The following is a 22,001-nucleotide window of genomic DNA, read 5'->3' on the forward strand; positions in this document are numbered from 1 at the left end:
CAAGATACTCTTTTTAAAGACACATATTGACATCTGCTATAATATATTTAGGAATTCATGAAATCTGTTATTTGAGTTCTAAAAAGTGTTCTTTTCATCAAATGAATAAGAACAAAAACTTACCGATGCCGACACCCCCGCCAGGTCCCGCAGCTGCTGATATCGCTGGGTACACACATCGTCTAGTGTGTACGCACCTTTAGAAATCAGTGAAGGACTTGGTTCCAATTATACTATTTAATATATGTAACATTTACATGCATTTTACCAGACCTGTGTATTATAGATACCAGATATACGGTCCATCTAACTTGTTTTATTATTTTATCTTTGTGCAATTTTAGAATAAATTGTTATATTTTATAATTAAACTTGTTTATTACTTCTATCCACCAATTAATGGAGTGGTTACATTAAATGTAATACTTCCTGAAGTACTGTAATTTGTATTTAGTGCCTGCATTTGTTGGAACCAAAGGCCTGATTCAGAGCCGGACGCTCTAACCAGAGCGCTCGCTCTGAATCAGGGCCCTCCTCCATTAAAATGGAGCATCCTCCTTGACGCTCGTATAGCTGTGGGTGACCACCCACAGCATATACGAGCGTCCAAAAAGATGGTCGCGATGGTCTTGACCATCGCGACTATCGCACTTGTGACGGAAACCCAGCGGCAGGGTTACCCAGCCACAAGTCCTGGAGTGATTTTGGCTCTATCAGAGCCATAATCACTCCCACTGACATCACTAGTGATGTCAGTGGGGCCGGCTTCAGACGGTAGGCGTTCCCATGGGAACGCCTCCATCTGGCAGGCACGTCCACCAAAGGGGGCGTGCTGTCAGTCACGATCGACAGCAAGCCCCCTTTGGTGCGAGACCCGGAGCGACAGCTTGGCTGTCACAGTCCGGGTCTCGCGCATGCGTACGACGGAGCTCCCTCCGTCGTGCGCATGCGCAGTGGGGAACATCGACCCACTTGCGAGCGTACTGCCGCTTGCGAGTGGGTCTGAATGACCCCCCAAGTCCTTCACTGTTATTCAGTTTATATGTGTGTTTGGTTTATCTATACCCATGAGGTTTACATATTAGTATTTATTTTTCTCACCCTGTCTCCAATATATTTTACATATGGTTCTCATTGGGTAGCACCAATCCTTACACAATAACCTGTTTCCTGTATCTATATTGAGGGCCATGAGGGTGGCCTGCTAATACCTAGAGTAGCACCCATTTTGTTCTTCACCAACTTCAAACATTTACATACAGTGTGCAAGGCCAAATACTCTGGTTTTGCACTAATGTGCCTCTGTGTTCTACCCACAGGGCTACCATCAGAAATTGTGGGGCCTGGGACTGACAAAATAGGCAGCCCCTCCCCCTGTGTTTCTGAAACTGCAGCCCCTTTTGTCTCTCCAGCTCTAGTCAGCCCCAGTTCTGTCTCTCCAGCCAGCCCCCTTTATATCGTTTGTTTGGGAGTTGAAGGGAAACCCTTGATGATATTGCATTGTTTGCACATATATACATATAATACACCTGTGCACTAACTAGGAAAAATGGAAAGGAAACCATGCACTGTTAGTGCTCCCTGAGGAATGAGTTTGGGAAACACAGAGTTAAACTCACTCATTACAGTACACTACAGCGCGGGGCAAAGAGGGAGAATGCTGTTCGGCTGGAGTGGAGTGGCAGATGGCCTGCTGCTCTTGCTTGCTAGAGGCGCACTCTACGCTGCCTTTGCAGTACTTAGTGCCGGGCACTATTACTTGGAGCAGACTGCAGGAGACGCAAACTCCGACATACACTGCTATCCGCCGCGTCTTTCCTCCAGCTCCATTCGGCATATTGGACGTGCCCATGAGTTTTTCTGTGTAATGGAGAGCACTATGAGGCTCTAATTAACACTGTGCCCCCACCGCAGTCTATATTTACACATACAGTTTGTGCAAAATCCAGCACACCACAATGCCCAGCAACCCTACAAACATTCCTGGCTACAACTGGACAATCCAGATAACCTGTACCTACCATTAATCCTTTCTATACCTGTTCCTACCTGGTTAATAAACCTTCACCTGGATAAGGGCGGGATGTACTAACCTTGCGGAGTACATCACGCCATGTGTCACATCCCTACTGATCACATATGTACTAACATATGCGATCAGTAGCACAAAGGACAGCTCTTCCGATAAGAGCTGTCTTTTGCGATCCGCTCTGCGCTGTGGACTTCCGGGTTTATGACCCTGGAGTCTTATCTGCGCATGCACAGAGAGACGCGGGAGAGATCAGATCGGATCCCTCATACCAGCGTGATGCAGTAGAAGTCCATAGGCTTCTATAGTGTAATGCCAGCAAAAGCTGGCATTACCCTCCGCATCGGAGCCATGGCGGCCAGCCTTTGATACATACGGAAAATGTGGTAAAACCACGAAAAATGTGGTAAAACCACGAAAGGGTTTTCACCGCATTATTCCTTTAGTACATCCCGCCTTAAGGCAATGAGAAGCATCGGGTACAGGATTATTTATTATAATTTATTATCAGTTATTTATATAGCGCACACATATTCCGCAGCGCTTTACAGAGAATATTGGCCACTCAGATCAGTGGAGTTTACAATCAGTGGAGTTTACAATCTATTTACAATGTGGTCATGACATTTTGTTGAGCCCACCGCTCACTATTTCCGCCTTAATTGAAATGGATGGTTTTCTTATATCTCAAACCGACAAGTCCCAGGTTAGGCTTATTTGTCTTTATACCAAATATGAACATGAGCTACAGTGTTTATTACTCTGTATTGATTAGCATTTTATGTTTGTTCAGGTCTCTGTATGTGAATCTTTTAGGACTCTGGGCAATTCTAGCCTGTGCAGTCCTAAGTGGCTTGGCTATGTACTCAATATATAAGGACTGTGACCCTTGGTCTGCCAAATTTGTATCAGCCCCGGACCAGGTAAGAAAGATTCACCTATAACCAAGCTACATTGCAACAGAAAATCTATATTTTCTTTAGGTTTATCAATTGCTAAATGCCCTAACTATATAAAAACAGATCTAATTGTATATTTAATAGTTGTCTCCAGCATTGTAAAGTAGCTAATCAGCATTTAAAAGAAAACGAAGGATAAAATGTAAATACCCTATAGCAGAGCAGTTCTATAAAGAACTTTGATTTCTCCTATATATATTTTTGTTAGCTAATTTATTATGTGTCCAAAAGCAGAGAGCTATAAAAATAAAACTTTTGTTTTCACATAATTTATTATAACTGGCTAGGTGATATAGCTTCATACAAATGGGCAATTATAACATGAAAATAATATATAATCTCATTTACTTTTAGCTGATGCCGTACCTGGCTCTTGACATTTTGAGGGACTATCCAGGACTGCCAGGGCTGTTTGTGTCATGTGCATACAGTGGAACCTTAAGGTAAAGATTCCATTTACTCCACCTATCTTTAGTTATATGTATTCAGGTTTTATACCATTTTCTTTTTTTCGCCAAAACTAGTAATGGAAGGTGATATAGTGAAAAGTAATTCTGTTGCGTTTTATGACTCAATTTTGCATTATACATTATCTCTACAAAAAGTTACTTTAACATATTTTATGTTTCATTTGTATTAACATACCGTTAGGTGTTCTGCTTAATGGGTAACTTGGTCCTGTCTACAGTTTATGGTGATGGTCATTTAAGGAACTGTTTAATTTTAGACATTAAGCACCAAATGTAAATAACATGGCATAAAATATTAGAAGGACAGTTCACGCTAATATTAAAGCAATAATCAGTTTGAATATTTAACTTTAAGAGTAAGTAAAGATAATATTAACAATGCTATATATTGTGTGTTCCAGTACTGTATCCTCCAGTATAAATGCTTTGGCTGCTGTCACTGTGGAAGACCTTATAAAACCTTACTTCAAATCGCTCAGTGAAACTAAGCTGTCGTGGATTTCCAAAGGAACAAGTATGATGATACTTACATAATATACTGTACTAAAATAATGCTACCATATGCAATATGAGCTGCGTATGACAGGATATTAGTGTATGGAATTAGACACAATAAAGGCATGATTATATCTACTACATACTGTAGTTAGAGCTGGCACTGCTGCATGCATTGTAAATAAATATGAACTAAGGGGAGATTCAATGTCTGCAAAGTATTTCGCAACTTTTTCCCATAGGGGTGCACAGGAAAATGAGCAGACATTGTCTAATATTATTGATGGTAATGTGCACAGCTGGATATCGAGGTGCTGTCCGACAGCACATAGGGTCTCATTCAGACCCGGTCGCAAGCACCAATGCGTTCGCAACCGGGTCGATCATTAGCCTTGCGCACGTGCAGCAGCTGCACTGTGCGTGCGCAAGCCCCAGAGTGAAAGAGAAACTCTCTCGCTCCGGAGCTCTCTACAAAACGGGCGGCTGTCGATGTTGATTGACAGCTCGCCCCGTTTTGTAGGCGGGCCGGGGGGTGGTTTCCAAAACTGAGGCGTTCCTTAAGGAACGCCTACTGTTTTGTGGGTGGCCGCACTGACATCATCAGTGATGTCAGTGGGGAGCTTCCTGCTCGATCAGAGCAGGAAGCTCCCTGGGGCTTGCCGTTGCCGAGACCCAACCTTAGGATCTCGTCGCAAGCCCCGATGGTCGCAATGATGTTCACCATCGCGACAATAAACCTGGTTGGTCGCTAAGCTGTGGGTGGTAACCCACAGCTTAGCTAGCGACCAGGAGGCCGCACTAAAAAATAGGAAGTGGCCGCCCTCATTCAGAACAGGGAATTCTGAATGAGGGCCATTGTCTTAAACTGAATCGCCTCCTCAATTAGTAATTGTACACTCAAGAAACTGATCTTTACAACCTCGACATAAATAAATTAATTAGTGAACACTGGTGGTCGGTAAACTGGAAAAAACACACCATAATAATAAAAATCGTAGTTTTATGCTGTCTAGGGCTTATTTTGGGGGGATATATGGTAGATGCAGCACTAAATAACTTTAAAGTATAAAACACTTTTATATATTATTTTATAAAACTTTTTAATCTGATTTTCTCTGTACCACTAAACTGGAACCCCAGCCACGGCCGCTATCAAAAATTGTGGGAACCAGTACTAATAAAACAGACAGGACCCCTACCACTACCACCTTTACCACCAACCACACCAATGCCATCTAATGTCCCCGTGGGTTTGCTTTTAGCAAATCTCTGCATCACAAAATTGAGAGGATTTTGCAGAAACATACCAAATCGACCAAAATTGCTGCTTAGTAAATTTACCACCAGCACTGAACAGACATACCTACCCAACTGTGCAGCAATTGGGACAATGCAGTCCTCATTATGGGAGCAGGACAGAGCCCAGAAATCGGGACTGTCATGCTGAAGTCGAGACAACTGGGAAGGCGCAATTGCTGGGTTTGCTTTCAACTGTAAATGGGTCCCTTAGCACTATTAAGACATAAAAATACAAATTAAATATAAAACAGAGCAAGAAAAAAATAAAATGAATCAGTTCTTGAAATAAAAGACCCTGAAGATCCAAGGGACACAGTATTTATATGAATTGTTGCCAATTATGCGTAATCAAGCTAAATGAAGTTCTTTAATCCATTAAATAGTATTAGGACGTTAAATATCAAAGACTTATTTGCAAAAACAGCCACCATAGGTTTCTATAAGGGCTGCTAAAATATGAAATGTGCCAAGCTCTGGAAAGCATAGGATCCCTGCTCTTATATCTGTATGCGTTTTTTGGGGGTATATTGTCCAGATATATAATGTCTTATTACTGTGACAAGCGGCAAAAAGAAATTGTGATTATTGGGGCTAAAATATGAATTTTAATGAATATGCCCCTAAATCACAGGCTCAAATATAGTTGTGAATAATGTTCATAATTGCTGCTAGGTACTTGGTGTTACCTATGTTATATCTTGCTGTTAACTGAGGTGTCAAAGAGAAAAACATATATTCCTTCACTATTTCATAATTCTGGAGAAACTATCGCCAGTATATAATACTGTTCTTGCTGTCCTTTAACAGCACTAAGTGAAATTAGCCTTTCTTGAGCTATATTTGTATTCTGCTTCTAAGTCATTTGTGACCTCTCTTAGGTCTTCTGTACGGTGCTGTGTGTATCGCCATGGCCGCGTTGGCATCCATGATGGGTGGCTTATTACAGGTAATGGTTATCACTAGTATAAAGACAACTTTTATATATATATATATATATATATAATATATATATATTTATGCTTATTTCGTGTATCAGTAATATTGGAAATATCTATACAAAAATAAAGAAAGTTATTAGAAAACAAAGCTGTACCAATAGAACAATAGTACATATGCTATATTATCAATAGCATATGCTATATTATCTGATTGCTTCCGGTTCTGTTGATTCTTAGATTTCTGCATTTTTCTACTAATATAATCTTGGCGGCATAAGAAAAAACGTACAAAATACAATACAAAGACTCCTGACTGCAAGCACAAATACTAGGGGTACAGGGTTATTGGAACTATGCATCCATTCCAATATCCTTTTGCATCCATTCCCATATCCATTTGCATGCATTTAATGCTTGCTAGCTGTAAAAAACATGACTAATATCTTAGTAAAAGTCTGCATTTTGACACCAGTGTGTATGTTTGCTAAATCATATCCCTAAACCTAGTTATGCTGAGCGATTAAACAGCTGTAAGCACTTCATATACTCCCTACAGTAATGACTCTTTTCTATGTTGTTTACAGGCCGCTCTCTCCATTTTCGGTATGGTTGGAGGCCCATTGCTGGGGCTTTTTGTTCTAGGAATCATCTTTCCCTTTGCAAATTCACTAGTGAGTACAAATGTATTTCTATGTAGTTAAATGGCATAGAGAAATACTAATGAGGTCTGCCCACCAACACAGGCACCTCTGTAGCTCTATTGCCATGTCAGTAAGATTCTGATTAGGTCAATGTTGTGAGTATTAGAATAACTGATAGACATACATGCATTTTGAGGTAACATGCCGGCATATTAATTGCAAAGTGACATGTTTGTATTAGGGATGTGCGCCGGACCATTTTTGCCGGATTTGGATTTGGTTCTAATTCGTCGTCTGGCTTTGGATTTGGATTTGCCAAACTGCGGTGACTGGCTTTGGATTTGGATTTGGATTTTTTTACGAAAATTTACAAAAAAAGCTAAAATCACATAAATTGGTCTTTTTTTTCTTCCTAGAGTATTATTAACCACAATAACATTAATTTCCAGTCAATTTAGACCATATCACAGCTTATAATATTGTTTTCAACATTATTGGCCAAAGGTTGCAGTGAGCTGAGTGGTTACTAAGCGACAGAGCAGCGGCACAACGACACAGACACCACAGTATAAAGCACATCTATGACACATTGCCACACAGCAGTGGCAGAAATGAAAACTAGTGCACCCACCCAGTGGGGTACGGCCAGCAGAATCACAGTACTTGTTTACATAGTGGGCTACGGCCCAAGGAGTCACAGTGCACAATCTTATTCACATTACACCGCACATAGGGCCTGATTCACATTACACCATAAAGTAGTGTCTCTTATTTATGTTACGACACACAGTAGTGCCCCTTTTACACAATGCCCACAGTAGTGACCCTTTTACACAATGCCCACAGTAGTGACCCTTTTACACAATGCCCATAGTAGCGGTGTCCCTTACACAATGCCCCCAGCAGTGGTGCCCCCTATGCAGTCCCCTTAGTAGTAGGGTCCCCTATGCAGTGCCCCCAGTAGAATGCCCCCCAGTAGTATGCCCCCCATTAGCAGGCCCCCCCAGTAGTATGCCCCCCATTAGCATGCCACCCAGTAGTATGCCCCATTAGCAGGCCCCCCAGTAGTATGCCCCCCATTAGCAGCCCCCCCAGTAGTATGGCCCCCCCAGTAGTATGCCCCCCCCAGTAGTAGGCTGCCCCAGTAGTAGCCCCCCCTGTAGTATGGCCCCCCCTGTAGTAGGCTGCCCCAGTAGCAGGCCCCCCCCAGTAGTAGTAAGCCCCCCTCAGTAGTATTGCCCCCCCCAGTAGTATGGCCCCCCCAGTAGCAGGCCCCTCAGTAGTATGGCCCCCCCAGTAGCAGACCCCCCCCAGTAGTATAGCCCCCCCCAGTAGCAGGCCCCTCAGTAGTATGGCCCCCCCAGTAGCAGACCCCCCCCAGTAGCAGACCCCCCCCAGTAGTATAGCCCCCCCCCCAGTAGCAGACCCCTTCCAGTAGTATAGCCCCCCCCAGTGGTATGGCCCCCCCGCACCCCCAGTAGCAGACCCCCCCCCAGTAGCGCCCCCGGCCCTTGCACAAGTAAAAAAAATAATATAAAAAGTTACCTGTATCCCCGCTCCCGCGCCGTCCGCTCTGCTGTCACACGCTGAGGAGGGAGCCGGAAGACGGAGCTCATGTGTGAGCTCCAGCCGGCTCCCTCCATGCAGCAGCCAATGAGAGTCTGTGTGACTCTCATTGGCTGCTGTAACAAACACACAGCTGCCGCTGGCGGCTGTGTGTTTGTGTCTGTGTAGGGCAGACCGCTATCACAGCGCTCTGCCCTACACAATAGGAGCCCTGATGTAGGATTCTCTAGTGAGAATCCGACATCAGGCGGCCGCCGTTCGGCCCCGAACGGGGATCCGAGTCAGGCGGTGAACACCCGAACAGGGTTCGGGTGGACTCGGATCCCCAATGTTCGGAGCGGTTCGGATTCCACAGAATCCGAACTACACTGTAATCCCTTACACCACCACCTATTCAAATACCCACTTCACTCTTTACTGAGAGGCTATCTGTACCCTACAGTAGAATATGCTAGAGTATGGGCTATTCACACATGCCGGTGAAACAGGGCATTTTTTTGCCGTGTACAAAATTTTATTTAAGTTTGGAAATGGATGGGTCCTTTCAGACAGCACTAATACGGCACAGTCGCCGTGTTACAGCCGGGAATATCCACTGACAAGGACGGCTGCCGTGCCGTATCCATGCCGTCCCTGCAAGTCAGTGAAGTATATGTTACAATGTTTCCTTTCACATGCCGACTTTTCTAAGCTTGTATAGCTGCTGCTGCGCATGCCCAATATGCCTATTACACACATGCCGGCTTTTCTAAGCTTGTATAGCTGCTGTGTATGTCCAATATGCCTATTACACACATGCCGGCTTTTCTAAGCTTGTATAGCTGCTGCGTATGTCCAATATGCCTATTACACACATGCCGGTTTTCCCCATCCGGCAAAAAAACTTCTGTTTTTTTTGCCGGGTGTTAACTGTAATAAATGCGTGGAAGCAGATGGGTTCTTTCACACCGCACAGGCACGGCACGGTCGCCATGTAACAGCCGGGAGTATCCACTGAACAGGACGGCTGCCGTGTCATGTGCTTGCCGTCCAGGCAAGGCAGTGGAGTATAGGAAACAATGTTTCCTTGCAGACATACCGTCCGTCCGGCTTGTACTGCAGCTGCTGTTGTTGCGCATGCCCCGTAGATGAAGGGACAAAACTAACAATTAAAAACGTCTCAAAGCTGTTCCATTTGAAAGGCACTGAATGCCAGCAAAAAAACCATCCGGCTTTGGAAAGTTTTTTGCCGGCCGATGAAAACCAGCATGTGTGACATAGCCTTATGCCTTCACTTCCCTGAGCCACCTTTACTGTTCATGTCATATTTACCACTTATATATTCCACTTTCCTATCATATGTAACCTTATCACATTTTAGCCTGCATGTTAATTAACATATATCTCACCTGGACTGTAGCACTTTCATCATGGCCAAAACATCACGGGTTATTATCTCACAATTGCCGGGATGCTTACACAGCACACAGACATCTCTGGGGGTTTTGAACGTTATAGTATGTTTTATCCCTAAAATAGCCTGATAATATCATGTAATTTATCATTTGCTTATTATCTTAAATGTTACATTGCAAGAAAAAATATGCTTGATTGCAATCAACACTGGCTCCACAAAATGTGGTAATATCATTATGATCAGATAACGCAGGATAAGCTTCTGAATGCAATCAATTTCACATAGATACCATAATGCTTGGCTAACACACTATTCACACCAAAATTGTGCAAAGTTTATTCCAACACATAACAACCATCCTAGAGGGGTAGCATTAAGCAATTATATTACCCCTTGTGCGTTTCTAAAATCGGTTTATGTCTCACATACTGTATGAACTAATCTATGTTATGAATCACTCAGAGCCAGCCCTAGGCATAGGCATTATAAGCAAATGCCTAGGGGCGACTCAGACTGCTAGGGGCATTCCAGGGCTGAGCTCTGCCTGTCCCCCCCTGCTGCTGCTGCCTGCCACTGGGGCCACCAGCCACTGCTACCCCGGAGCCGGCGCAGCTACCTGCTCCTCCAACAGCTCGCTGCCGCAATTGGAGCTCTCCGATCGGGCAGCGCAGCGGATGGCCAGGCCAGTCATCTGACCGGGATCCGCATCTGCCTGGCCCTTAGTCGGAATAAGCTTCTGCATAGAAGCTCATTCTAACAGTCTACAGCCTAGCACAGACAGTCCGCATCATGCACTGAGCTGAGCAGCCTGCGTTCAGCCTGTGCTGTGATCGGAGCCTATGTAACGAGCGGAGAGCGCATTACACAGGCTCCGATCACAGCACTGGCTGAACACAGACTGCTCAGCTCAGTGCATGATGCGGACTGTGCGGTAGCCGGAGGCTGGAGTCCTCCCCTGAACTCCAGCCTCCGGCTTTCCCCATGGGCACTATGGGAGAGACGTCATGACGTCTCTCCCATAGTTCCGAGGAGCAGCCTGGTGGACCAGAGGGTGGATGCAGGAGTGGGTTTAAGGTTAAGTTTTTTTTTTGTGTGTATGTCAGCGGCTATAAGGGCATTACTATAAGGGCACTACATGGGGGCATTACTATAAGGGCACTACAGGGGGGCATTACTATAAGGGCAAAACAAGGGGCAATACTATAAGGGCACTACATGGGGCATTACTATAAGGGCACTACAGGGGGCATTACTATAAGGGCACTACAGGGGGACATTACTATAAGGGCACTACAGGGGGGCATTACTATAAATATAGTGTGTATATATATATAAATATATATATATATATATATATATATATATATACATATATACACGCATACACACACATAAATACATTCAGCCCGGCACTCTGGATAAATTTACTGATAATCTCGAGGGTGTCTTCCTAGGATAATAAACAAATTCCTATACCAAGATGAACAGCCCCTCAGGAAAAAAACAGGCGGCACTCCTCAGTAGTTCTAACAAAGTGATATATTGTCACAAATCACGTAGGTTATGTTGATGTTTCAAGACCCATTGGTATTTTCATTATGACATGTCCTAATGAAAAGACAGATGAGTTTTAAAACGTCAACAGCACCTACTGAGGAGGGCCACCTGTTTTTTCCTGACGGCCTGTTCACCTCGGTATGGGAAGTTGTTGGGGGGCACCGGTCAAAATTTTGCCTAGGGCACCAAATGGGCTAGGGCCGGCTCTGTAATCACTGATGTGAGATAGTTAAATTAAATTGTTTTTTTGAATTACAGGGTGCTGTGATTGGTCTCCTGGTGGGATTTACAGTTTCATTATGGGTTGGGATTGGATCTCAGCTTTACCCACCTCTTCCTATAAGAACTTTACCAAAATTCCTGTCTACACAAGGCTGTAATTTCAGCAATCCAGAAGCCAACTGGAATTTAACGACCGCTCTTCCCATCATAACATCCTTAGTGACAGACGTACAAGACAATGAAAGGTATGTGATATGTCTTAAAATCATGATGATGCTCGGAATTTTATAATATAGCTAGAGATAGTTATTTATTATAATAGAGCATATAATATATAATGGGTTGCAAGGTTTAGGAAAAAGGACAGGTCCATCAATCGGATTAAAGATTTAGTAAAAAAGGATTACTCTTTCAATTATTTGAGATGTTTAAAAATAAGGAGTTAAGAAATAAGGGTCTGTTTATCCGTTACCCTACAGTACAATATAATTAGGTTCTATGGGGGTGTTCATTAGGTAGCACACTATACTGCAGTTAGGCAGAGATCGCGCTATCAATGCTCTGCTAAAATTGAGGACAAATGACAAGGTTTAACAGGTGTTATTTCTCAGTGTAATATAAGCCTAAACCTAAACGGTGACCTCTGCAATCCCGGAGCCACTGCATGGGCTGACAGGTTTATGAATAGAGACAGGTACATTCATTGGTTTCGGATGTAAATTAATTAAAATGGGTTGCGTGAGGTGTAACATCTGTACTAAATGATTCTGACATGACTATTCATAACTATGGACTGCTTGGTTATACGTAAATGGCAACGAAGATGTACATTAATACATTTCTAAACTGGGCAAATTATATCAGGCCAAACCTCTATGCTTACCATTGTTTGTTCAATAATTCATTTATTTATACAATCTTTCTAGACCAATGCATATATTAAAAAAACATAACTGAACGATTATATTACAAATAAGCAACGACAAGGCAATGCATAACATTTCTGACTGTATTTGACGTTTTGCAGTACGGTACAGTTTGTGTCTATGGACTCTATATGCATGCTAATGCAATCGTATCTGCGATCCCGTACACAACTGCTGTGCGAAAATATACTAATGCATGCAGCCGCCTAGAAGTGTATCGAGGTGCTCTGTATCCAGACTATAGATAGACAGTTAAAAGGTTGACGATGTCTAGATAGAAACCAGATGTTAGACAGGCAGTAGTTTGACAGGAACAAAAGGTTGACACACTAAAGGTCGACATGGAAGAAGGTCGATAGGGTCAAAAAATCGACATGAAAATTGCAGACACACAAATGGTTAACTTTTTTAGGGTTAGGCACTTGCCGGAGAGTTAGGCACTTACCGGAGGGTTAGGCATTAGGAGGGATGGTTATGGTCAGGCACCTACCCCGAAGGTTAGGGTTAGGCACTAGGGGGGAGGGTTAGAGTTAGGCACCAAGGGGAGGGTTAGGGTGAAGGTTAGACTAGAAAACAAAAAGTAGTGTCGACCATTTTCATATTGACCTTTTGACCCAGTTGACCATTTGTACATGTCAACCTTCTATGTCGACCTTTAGTGTGTCTACCTTTTGTCCCTGTCGACCTATTGCCTGTCTAACATCTGGTGTCTATCTAGATATTGTCAACCTTTTAACTGTCTATCTTTTATACCACACTCGAGACACTCAACAGCGGCTTCGTAGATCCAAGCAAGTACTTACAAACACGCAGTGGTCACAGATCCTTCGATAATCGACCATCTGAGTAACCCTATGGTTGTGCAGCATGGCTGGGAGAACTGAGAGACTGGCACCATGTTTTCTGCATATGGGATCACAGTAGTATGCTGAGACAATATGCCTGCTTTTTTGCCGCCACTCCCTGTAACCGCCCCCAAACAGTCCCTGAATGTAAATCACTTTGCAAAGAAATCCTCACTGTGTGCAGAATCATAATGTGCAGTCGGCCAATTATCTCTCAACTGTAAATATCAGTTCTGTGTCCACATTTGAATCAAGATCTATGGGGTCTATTTACTAAGCAGTGTTAGGAGACAGAGTGAAAAGTGATAAGGTGCCAGCCAATCAGCTCCCAACTGTCATTTTTCAAACACAGCCTGTGAGATGACAGTTAGGAGCTGATTGGCTGGCACCTTATCACTTTTCACTCTGTCTCCTAACACTGCTTAGTAAATAGACCCCTATGTCTCCAATGGGGCGACTACTATTAAACAGTAGAACAGTTAAACATTATGTAGCCCTAAAGTCAGTCTGTGTGTGTATTTCTATGTACAGTAAATGACTTGTGTGTTACACATTGAACAGACTTGGCTGTAGATTGGTAAAGCTTACATAATGGTGTCTTCCATAACACACACATAGCTAATGGACTTGCTTATGTACATGCTCTTGTTAATAGTTATTATGAATTATTACTTTTTTTCCCCAGATCTGAACTGGCTGACAATTGGTACTCAATGTCCTATTTATACTTCAGTACCATTGGTACCATCATTGCTGTTGTTGTTGGAGTAATAGCCAGCCTGTTAACCGGTAAGACACATTACAATTAAAATTCAAACATTTGTACAGTCATTTAAATGTTAAACATATCAAGGAGATACTGATGTGAATTAATACAGCTACTGTACACGTGTACTGATGTCATATACACCTAGGAATGGATAAGCAACCAGCAAATTTTACCCAATCAAACTGCTGTATTCATTATTCCTATTATTGCTAACCAGAGCCATAACTAGACTTTTTGGTGGCCTGTGCCAGAGAGAGCATTGGTGCCCCCCTCAATTATTAAATAGGGACCTACCATGGCACCTGAAAAAGGGCCATAGCCTCATGCGGAAGGGCCAGGTAAGGGATAGGGGAGGCCAGGAGATTCTGGGGATAACAGAAAATTGACAGGCCCAAACAGCTCCCCTTGCCCTGCAGTGCCCTGTGCCATGGCACTGATCGCACTACCCTAGTTATGGCCCTGTTGTTAACATGTTTCTGTTAAAGAATAATTCCACCTGAAACTGAAATGTAGAAAATGTTGCTTTACTTGCGTTCTCCCGAGTTTCCAGGTCCTGCTCTGCCTGCAGCAGTTAGAACACAAGCAGGATCTCTTACTGAGGACTATTAGAGATAACCAGGCACAGGAGACTGGGGGATTGGGGAGGTGCAGTTAAGTCAGAGGACAAACAAATTGACATTTCTGATTTTGCATAGTATTATCCTTAAACTTATGCAGGTTTTTGACATATGTGTTAATATATATCACACTTATTATGTTACTACTGTAAGTGTGTATAAACATTTTATCATAAACTTGTAATGCTACCCCACCACCTAGAAAAAGGCATGTTTGACCTTCACTCTCGTCCTCCGCCACCAATTAACTTGTTAATTAGTATGCTAGTTGTGTGTTAAAGAACTAAGAGAGCTCCAGGAAAATTCTTAGTAAAACGTCATAGTGTAGCATTAAAAGTAGGAAATTGATGCCATAAAATAGGTGTAAGGGTTTGCTGCAGAGTCGAAGGCCACCCCTCATAAAAATATTTCTTCTGCCATCATTATTAAAATTATTTTTGTTTAAGTTATATTTTAGTTTCAAAGCAGCCCACTGATGAATTAATGGCACTTTTACTGTGTGGCCTTGTCCCTTTAATACATTATTGGGCACAAATTAATTGTCCCTTTAGCTGAAGTCAAGCATATGACACAGGGTTTGGGTAGGTACAGAGTTGGCGCTGTTAGAAGTTAACTACATAAAGGTTGAGTTTAAAATTCACCTCTTTATTATTTAGTTGGCCCAGCTAGTTGCCATCACCTTGGTCACATAAATCACATTAAATAAAATTAAGAGGGCCTTTGTCTTCTTGTGATTACTGGAGGGTGACATAGAAGATCATTAAGGACAACTCCAAATCAGGTATCATTTCTATAATGTTGAGCCCAGGAAAAATGCTCATTTTGCTCCTTAATTAAATCAACCCTTTGTAAACTGTGAGCCTGATTCAGAGGCGCACGCTGTTTGCATGCGCTCGCTCTGAATCAGGGCGTTATTTTTTTTTCCGGCCTCCAGGCCACTCGTACAGCTATGGGTGATGGTCATGATTATTGTAACCATCGGGCTTGCGGCGAGACCCTGCGGGAGGGTCTTGGCTCCCGCAAGCCCGAGTGGACTTCCTGCTGTAATAGCGCAGGAAGTCCACTACTGACATCATGAGTGATGTCAGGGCCGCCCACAAACAGCAGGCGTTCCTAAGGGAAAGCCTGTGTATGTGCAGCCACCCCCCTCCCCGCCTACAAAACGTGGCGAGCTGTCAATCAACATCGACAGCCGCCCCTTCTTGTAGTGAGCCCCGGAGCGACGGAGCTGCTGTCGCCTGCTGGGGCTCACGCATGCGTACGCCGGAGGCGGCGCATGAGCAGGGGCCAAACATTGACCCGCTTGTGAGCGATGTGCGCTCGCGAGCGGGTCTGAATCAGGCCCTTTGCCCTGTCTTGAACGCTCCGTCCATCCCTTGGGTGCTTTGCCTTATCTAGTTAGGTTCACTAATGCCTTATTAATAGTTTCTTGGATGGCACAGTCTCAAATGAACCTGTCCCTGCAAATACTAAAAGGTAAAGTGATCATTTACATGATAACTTTACTTCGGCCTTCGGATTCAGAAGAGCTGCTGGGCTTACGAGCCCATCGGACATCCCTTTCCAAAAAAGCTCCAAATAACTAAGCTGAGCTTGATAACTTTGGCACTTTCACAATACCCATTAGGGTACTGCTTTTGTAAATGAAAATAGAGGGAATCTCTTGAAACATGCAGGAGATAATTTATGTGGAAATCCCACAAAAACCTCAGTATAACTTTATCAAATATGCCTCATAATAACACAATCACATTGACATTTCATAATAAAATGTTTTGTTATGAATAAAAAAAATCATAGCTGATAATATAATGTATGTATTTCTTTCCCCAATATTTCAGAGGGGAAGGATTTATCAAAGCTTGGAGAGAGATAAAGTGGAGAGAGATAACTTACAACCAATCAACTCCTATCTGTCATTTATTAAAAAATACAGCCTGTAATATAACAGCTAGGAGCTGATCGGTTGCTACTTTATCAGTCTACTTTATCTCTCCCCAAGTTTGATAAATCCCCCCCCCCATTTTAGAAGTCCTGTATATAAATTTCTTCTTATTTAACATATACAGCAATTATCTTTATTATGAACATATAAGTAATTACGCATATATTCAGGTATCTTGTTCACTTGTTTTTTTTGCATTCATTGCTAACTATTTTACGCATTGAATATTTTATTGTCTTGCAGGAGGTTTAAAACAAAACATAGACCGGGACTATCTATTAAATTCTCAAGACTTCTCCTATCTTAAGATTCCATTTCTTTCTTGTTGTGCTGAAGATGTAAGTATGCAGTTAGATAACATATTAGGAGGCAGTTTAGAAATTAGCAGTATACAAGCAACTGTGCAAATTAGGTGCTGTAACCCACAGCAACAAGTTGGACATTTGGTTTTTTTTGTAAACTGTACTAGAATAAAGACAGAAGGTTGCTATGGGTTACAGTATACACTTTGCAGTTTCCCAGACCTGCCATCTGAAAAATGTTACAATTTAAAAAATTTCAAGTGTGATTCATGGAAGCAAGATAGCATAGTGCAATGTTACTCAACTAATAAATTAACTTAGTGGGGTGTCTATAGCAAATTCTAAAATGAGCAAATCATAGAACTCATTTTGAGTAATATGTATGTTTGTTTTGTATGTAAAATACAGTGCATGCATACTAATACATCCAGGGGCAAACCTATGTGAGACAGTAGAGGCTCCTGCCGCCGGGCTCCGGCTCTGAAGGGGCACCTCCTCAATTGTCCATAACATATTCACCCAACTTAGGGCTGTAATTATATACCTGGAGTGTACCATCACGGCCGCCCAATACATGGCACCCCTTCCTGGCACCTGAGAAGCGCGTGTTGTGAAGCTGGTATAATGGTGCACAATGATGATGATTATTGGAAGCACAATAAAACTGCTATCCCTATGCTAACGTAAATGACAAGTGTATTTGAGTTGAGAGCATCTCTCTGCATGTACCACACATTTTATGTATCAAATTAGTGTGGCACAGCTCAAAGTGTAAATTACCACCCCAGTACAGCAAAACTTATGTTTAGTGCACCATGTGGAAAAGTGTTATTATGAAGAATGTATACCTGACATGGTATAAGAAAAAGATGCACTTATTTCAGCATAAATGCTACTGTAAAGGATATACTTTTTACAAATATGGGGAAAATGTAAAAACTTAACATAATGCTCCTTCCCTCCCCCTCCCCAGCAAATGACTTTGTTTCTCAGACCTAGTTGTCTCCTGTATGACACCTTACAGCCTCACAAGACAGACAATAAGATATTATATGGCCTCCTATACCTTAGTATAGCTGTCATATTGTTGTGCTATCCCAATAATTCCTTAGAACAGTGGTTCCCAAACTGTGTGCCATGGCACCCTGGGGTGCCTCAGGGCACTTAGGGGTGCCTCGAGTTGGTGGTCCAGTACCAAATAAAATGATATTATTTAGTCAGTGTGATCGGCAAAACCAGTGATATTGGCTGCAAATCAAACAATATGTGGACAAAAAGAAGCACAGCCCTGTCATCCACCACATAACTGAACCTAAGGATGACATATAAGCACAATTTACTTCATTTAATTTTTGCTAAATGTCTCAATAAGAAACTTTTGGCCTAGGGGAGCCATGAAAAAAATGCTGATACTCTAGGCGGCCGTGATTTGAAAAAGTTTGGGAACTACTGCCTTAGAATAATAGCTTAGATTGCCACTGTATAATTTCACATGTCCATACATGCTTTCATATCAATTCCTTTACAGCAACAGCTCAGCAGAGCACTTATCCCGAGTCTCAGGATCTTGTATAGCCATTGCTAGTGTTCTCTAGAACTTTCAAATTGCTTTTAGCAGATTTACTGGTTTTACAGTGCTAAACGTTGTACTACTATTATTGTTGTCAAGCCAGTCACAATGCTGATTACATTTAGAGTACAGTGACTGTATGAAAACTGGGACCATACTTCTTGTCAGATCTGGTCACCTGAGCAGCAATAATGTCCTCCAATTTCCACAATGCACATACTTTGTGCTTGGAATATTATGAGCGCAGTCACAGTGGAATACAAGTTTTACAACATTGAGCAAAAAGAACAAATAAACAATAGAAAATATCAGAAATTAACTTTCTTTAATTACTTGATTGACCAATACTGATATTGGTCATTTACTCACCACAGAATTTCTGGATGTCCAGTATTGTAGATGTAATAATTCATGAACATTCATATAGGTCCATCTAGCACATAGGTACATGCCAACTTCCAGCTTTTGGAATTGCACCTGTTAAAATTAAGGAAATGACCATAAATAAGTAATAACAGTTTCACCCAATTACATACTGCCATACATGCAAGTAGACTATCCATCTTGTTTTATGTAAACCCACAGCCAATATCTGTTATCAGCAGCAATACCATTAGGGCACTTGCTACCTCTTTAAAAAGCATCAGTAAGCGGGGTATTTTACCCCATTTAAGGAACAACGGTTTGGTACTTAATTTTTTTACATAGCTATCTACAAACATGAGCAACTGTAGGGTCAAGTGCATTGCAAGAGATTGCAGCCGATCTATAAAGCTTGGTCAAGCCAGGAACAAAACCTTATTACCAATGACATATGAGTCCTTACAGTAAATATAAACGCCAACACTGTTAAGATAAGATAAATAGATGGTACGAACAGTGTTGGACTGGGGCATGAAAGACCCACCAGGGGAAATGCTTAAGGGGCATGGCTAGCCGCCACAGAGGGTATTGCCAACCACCAAAGAGGCTTGGCCAACCATTACATAGGACAAACCAAGCACCCATGTTCTGCCATGTTCCTGCTCTACCAAGTGACTGACCCTCTAATAGAGTAATAAGGTATAATTCAAGTGTATGGTCTGGACCCTGATATTAGAGAAGGGGGTGGGGCCCTTAAGCATTAGGGCCCACCGGGGATTTCCCCTGTACCCCTGTTGGCCAGTCCGACCCTGGGTACGAACATAAGTTATAAATAAATACATACACTACTAGAATAGGGAGGTTTAAACTAGGGATGTGCAGGCTCGGTTCTACTCGGTTCCGTTCGGTTCTTTTTACCGAATCTTATTGGCTATCCAAAACTCGTGACAGCTGAAACCCAATAAGATCCGGTAAAAAGAACCGAACGGAACCGAGTAGAACCGAGCCTGCACATCCCTAGCTTTAAACATATATAACAAATATGATGAAAAACCCAAACCTAGAACTGCAGAACTGACCATATTCTGTCATTACATCCATCTTTATTTTCTATCATGTAACTAAACCTTGGGCAGATTTTATATTCTTTATGAAAATTGCAGTATGAAATTCTACATGGTAAAATACACATATGCTTAACTTCATATATTGCGATTTATGTTTTATTAATGATACTCGTTTTAACATTTTTGCAGAATGAAAAAGTTGAAGTATTAAATATCAAGCCTAAGGATCCTGATCTGAGTTCAGAAAAAGGGACAGACAACCCGGCTTTTAGTAATATGGAAATGTACAGCACACACATAAATGAGAAAATGAATGGAATTCAATCCTAATGTTTCACAGAGTTCTGTAAGGTGCATTTAATATATGAACAAAGAGCAACAGAAATTGACTGTTCATCTATAATGTTCGTTATGGAAACAAGTTTGGATAATCATCAATTGAACTCTGGATATCCAAGTTGTCAAGTTACAATTGCCCCCATAATATGTATATATGAAATTTACGGAAAAAAAATATTAAAGTGTATGGACTTTATATAAGGAAAATGTAAAATAAACAGGAGTCCTGATATGACTGCTCACAGATTGTCTCAGGGAAGTCGCTTACATATATAACCTCTGGACTTACTTTATTGTACAATATGTTGTGTATTGATATCCTTGTTAATGTGGTTCTACTCCACTGAGTTTGTTTAATAAAACAATAGTCAGTTATTATTGTATTTGTGCCTTTGTGGACCAATAACAGTTGAGCTTTGATGTTGCGCTAGCAATAAGTGTTTAATTGTTATGGTTTAATACGGTAGTTTTATTAGAGAAGAATAAATCATGTTTATTTCATGTAAACAAATATTTCTGCAGATATTCAATTAATTTTTTGACATTTTTTTTTAAATCCCTTTTTATTTGCGCATTAGATCAACTTACAAACATTGAGCATGATATGTCAAAATTTACAAGAGCAAAATTGGAAAAACATGTTCGTAATCGTATACAGTAATATACAATGATGAACATAAATGTGGTCATGCATATGGCTAATACGCCCAGAACCATTAATGAGGAGTATATATTAAATACAATACAGGTAATAGTTTTTAAGTCTATATCCCAATAGGGCCCTTATTGGAGACGAGAGGACCCAAGAACCCAAACTGAATAATAAGGTATCAAGGAGTGAGCTATCCAGTATTATGGGAGGATCAACCAACAGTCTGGTTTTGTACCATTCTGTATTTTTAAATGTTTAATTCGACCCTGAAAATCTGCTAGGAGGATAGAAAAATAATTTTCCCATGACAAGAATTTTTAAACCAATTTTTCTTTGTCCAAGGTCGTCTCTAACCAGTCCATTTGAAATATATGGTGTAACTTTCCTTTAAACAAATGTAAAGAAGGCGGGAGAGGAAGGATCCATTCTTGCAGAGTATATTCATGGGCTGGTGCACTAATTGTCAGCAGTAGCTTTCTACAACCTCTGGAAACCCTCTGGCTTTCTGGGATAATTCCAAAAATTGTCCATTCCACAGTAAACGGTAAATAATTGACTAAATGTTCCATTGAGAATTTCTAACCTGGAGCCAAAACGGTCTTATTAAAGGACATGCCCAGAAACAATGAAAAAGATCTGCCTCTGGAGCATGGCAACGACGTCACTCATGGGAAGCAGACATGCCCACCAGGTATTGCCTATGGGGTGAAACATATGCTCTATGGAATATATTTAAGAACATTTCTTGTATTGTGTTGAGGGAAGTAGTAAAATAATGATTAAAATCTTCAGACACCTCCTCTCTGATGCTGAGCATAGCTGCATTATATGTATTGGCTAAAAATGATGTATGGCAGCTATACAATGCTCAATTGGTACTAAGGTGCCGATCGTTTGCCAAGAAAGCATTGTCTCACAAAATAACATCATCACCATTAGTCTGAATCATTGACACAAGGCAGGATGGATCCATGTTGTTTATGCCAAATTCCTGCCCTACCATCTGCATGTCACAGCAAAAATTGAGATTTCTC

General features: G+C 41.7%; 1 protein-coding gene across 1 annotated transcript in view; it reads left to right on the forward strand.

Annotated features, from left to right (window-relative positions):
- Positions 1–20,587, forward strand: part of SLC5A8 (solute carrier family 5 member 8) — a 47,055-nt gene extending 26,468 nt beyond the window's left edge. The window contains exons 7-15 of the mRNA XM_088467874.1: positions 2,823–2,952; positions 3,343–3,431; positions 3,860–3,972; positions 6,131–6,198; positions 6,775–6,861; positions 11,609–11,817; positions 14,029–14,132; positions 16,918–17,012; positions 20,166–20,587. Of these exons, the coding sequence (XP_088324000.1) occupies positions 2,823–2,952; positions 3,343–3,431; positions 3,860–3,972; positions 6,131–6,198; positions 6,775–6,861; positions 11,609–11,817; positions 14,029–14,132; positions 16,918–17,012; positions 20,166–20,306 (1,036 nt within the window). The 3' untranslated portion in view covers positions 20,307–20,587. The remainder of the gene's footprint in view (positions 1–2,822; positions 2,953–3,342; positions 3,432–3,859; positions 3,973–6,130; positions 6,199–6,774; positions 6,862–11,608; positions 11,818–14,028; positions 14,133–16,917; positions 17,013–20,165) is intronic.
- Positions 20,588–22,001: the final 1,414 nt, after the last annotated feature.

This window comes from Taudactylus pleione, unplaced genomic scaffold (genome assembly GCF_031769625.1).
Source record: "Taudactylus pleione unplaced genomic scaffold, aTauple2 ptg000077l, whole genome shotgun sequence".
NCBI classification, from domain to species: domain Eukaryota; kingdom Metazoa; phylum Chordata; class Amphibia; order Anura; family Myobatrachidae; genus Taudactylus; species Taudactylus pleione.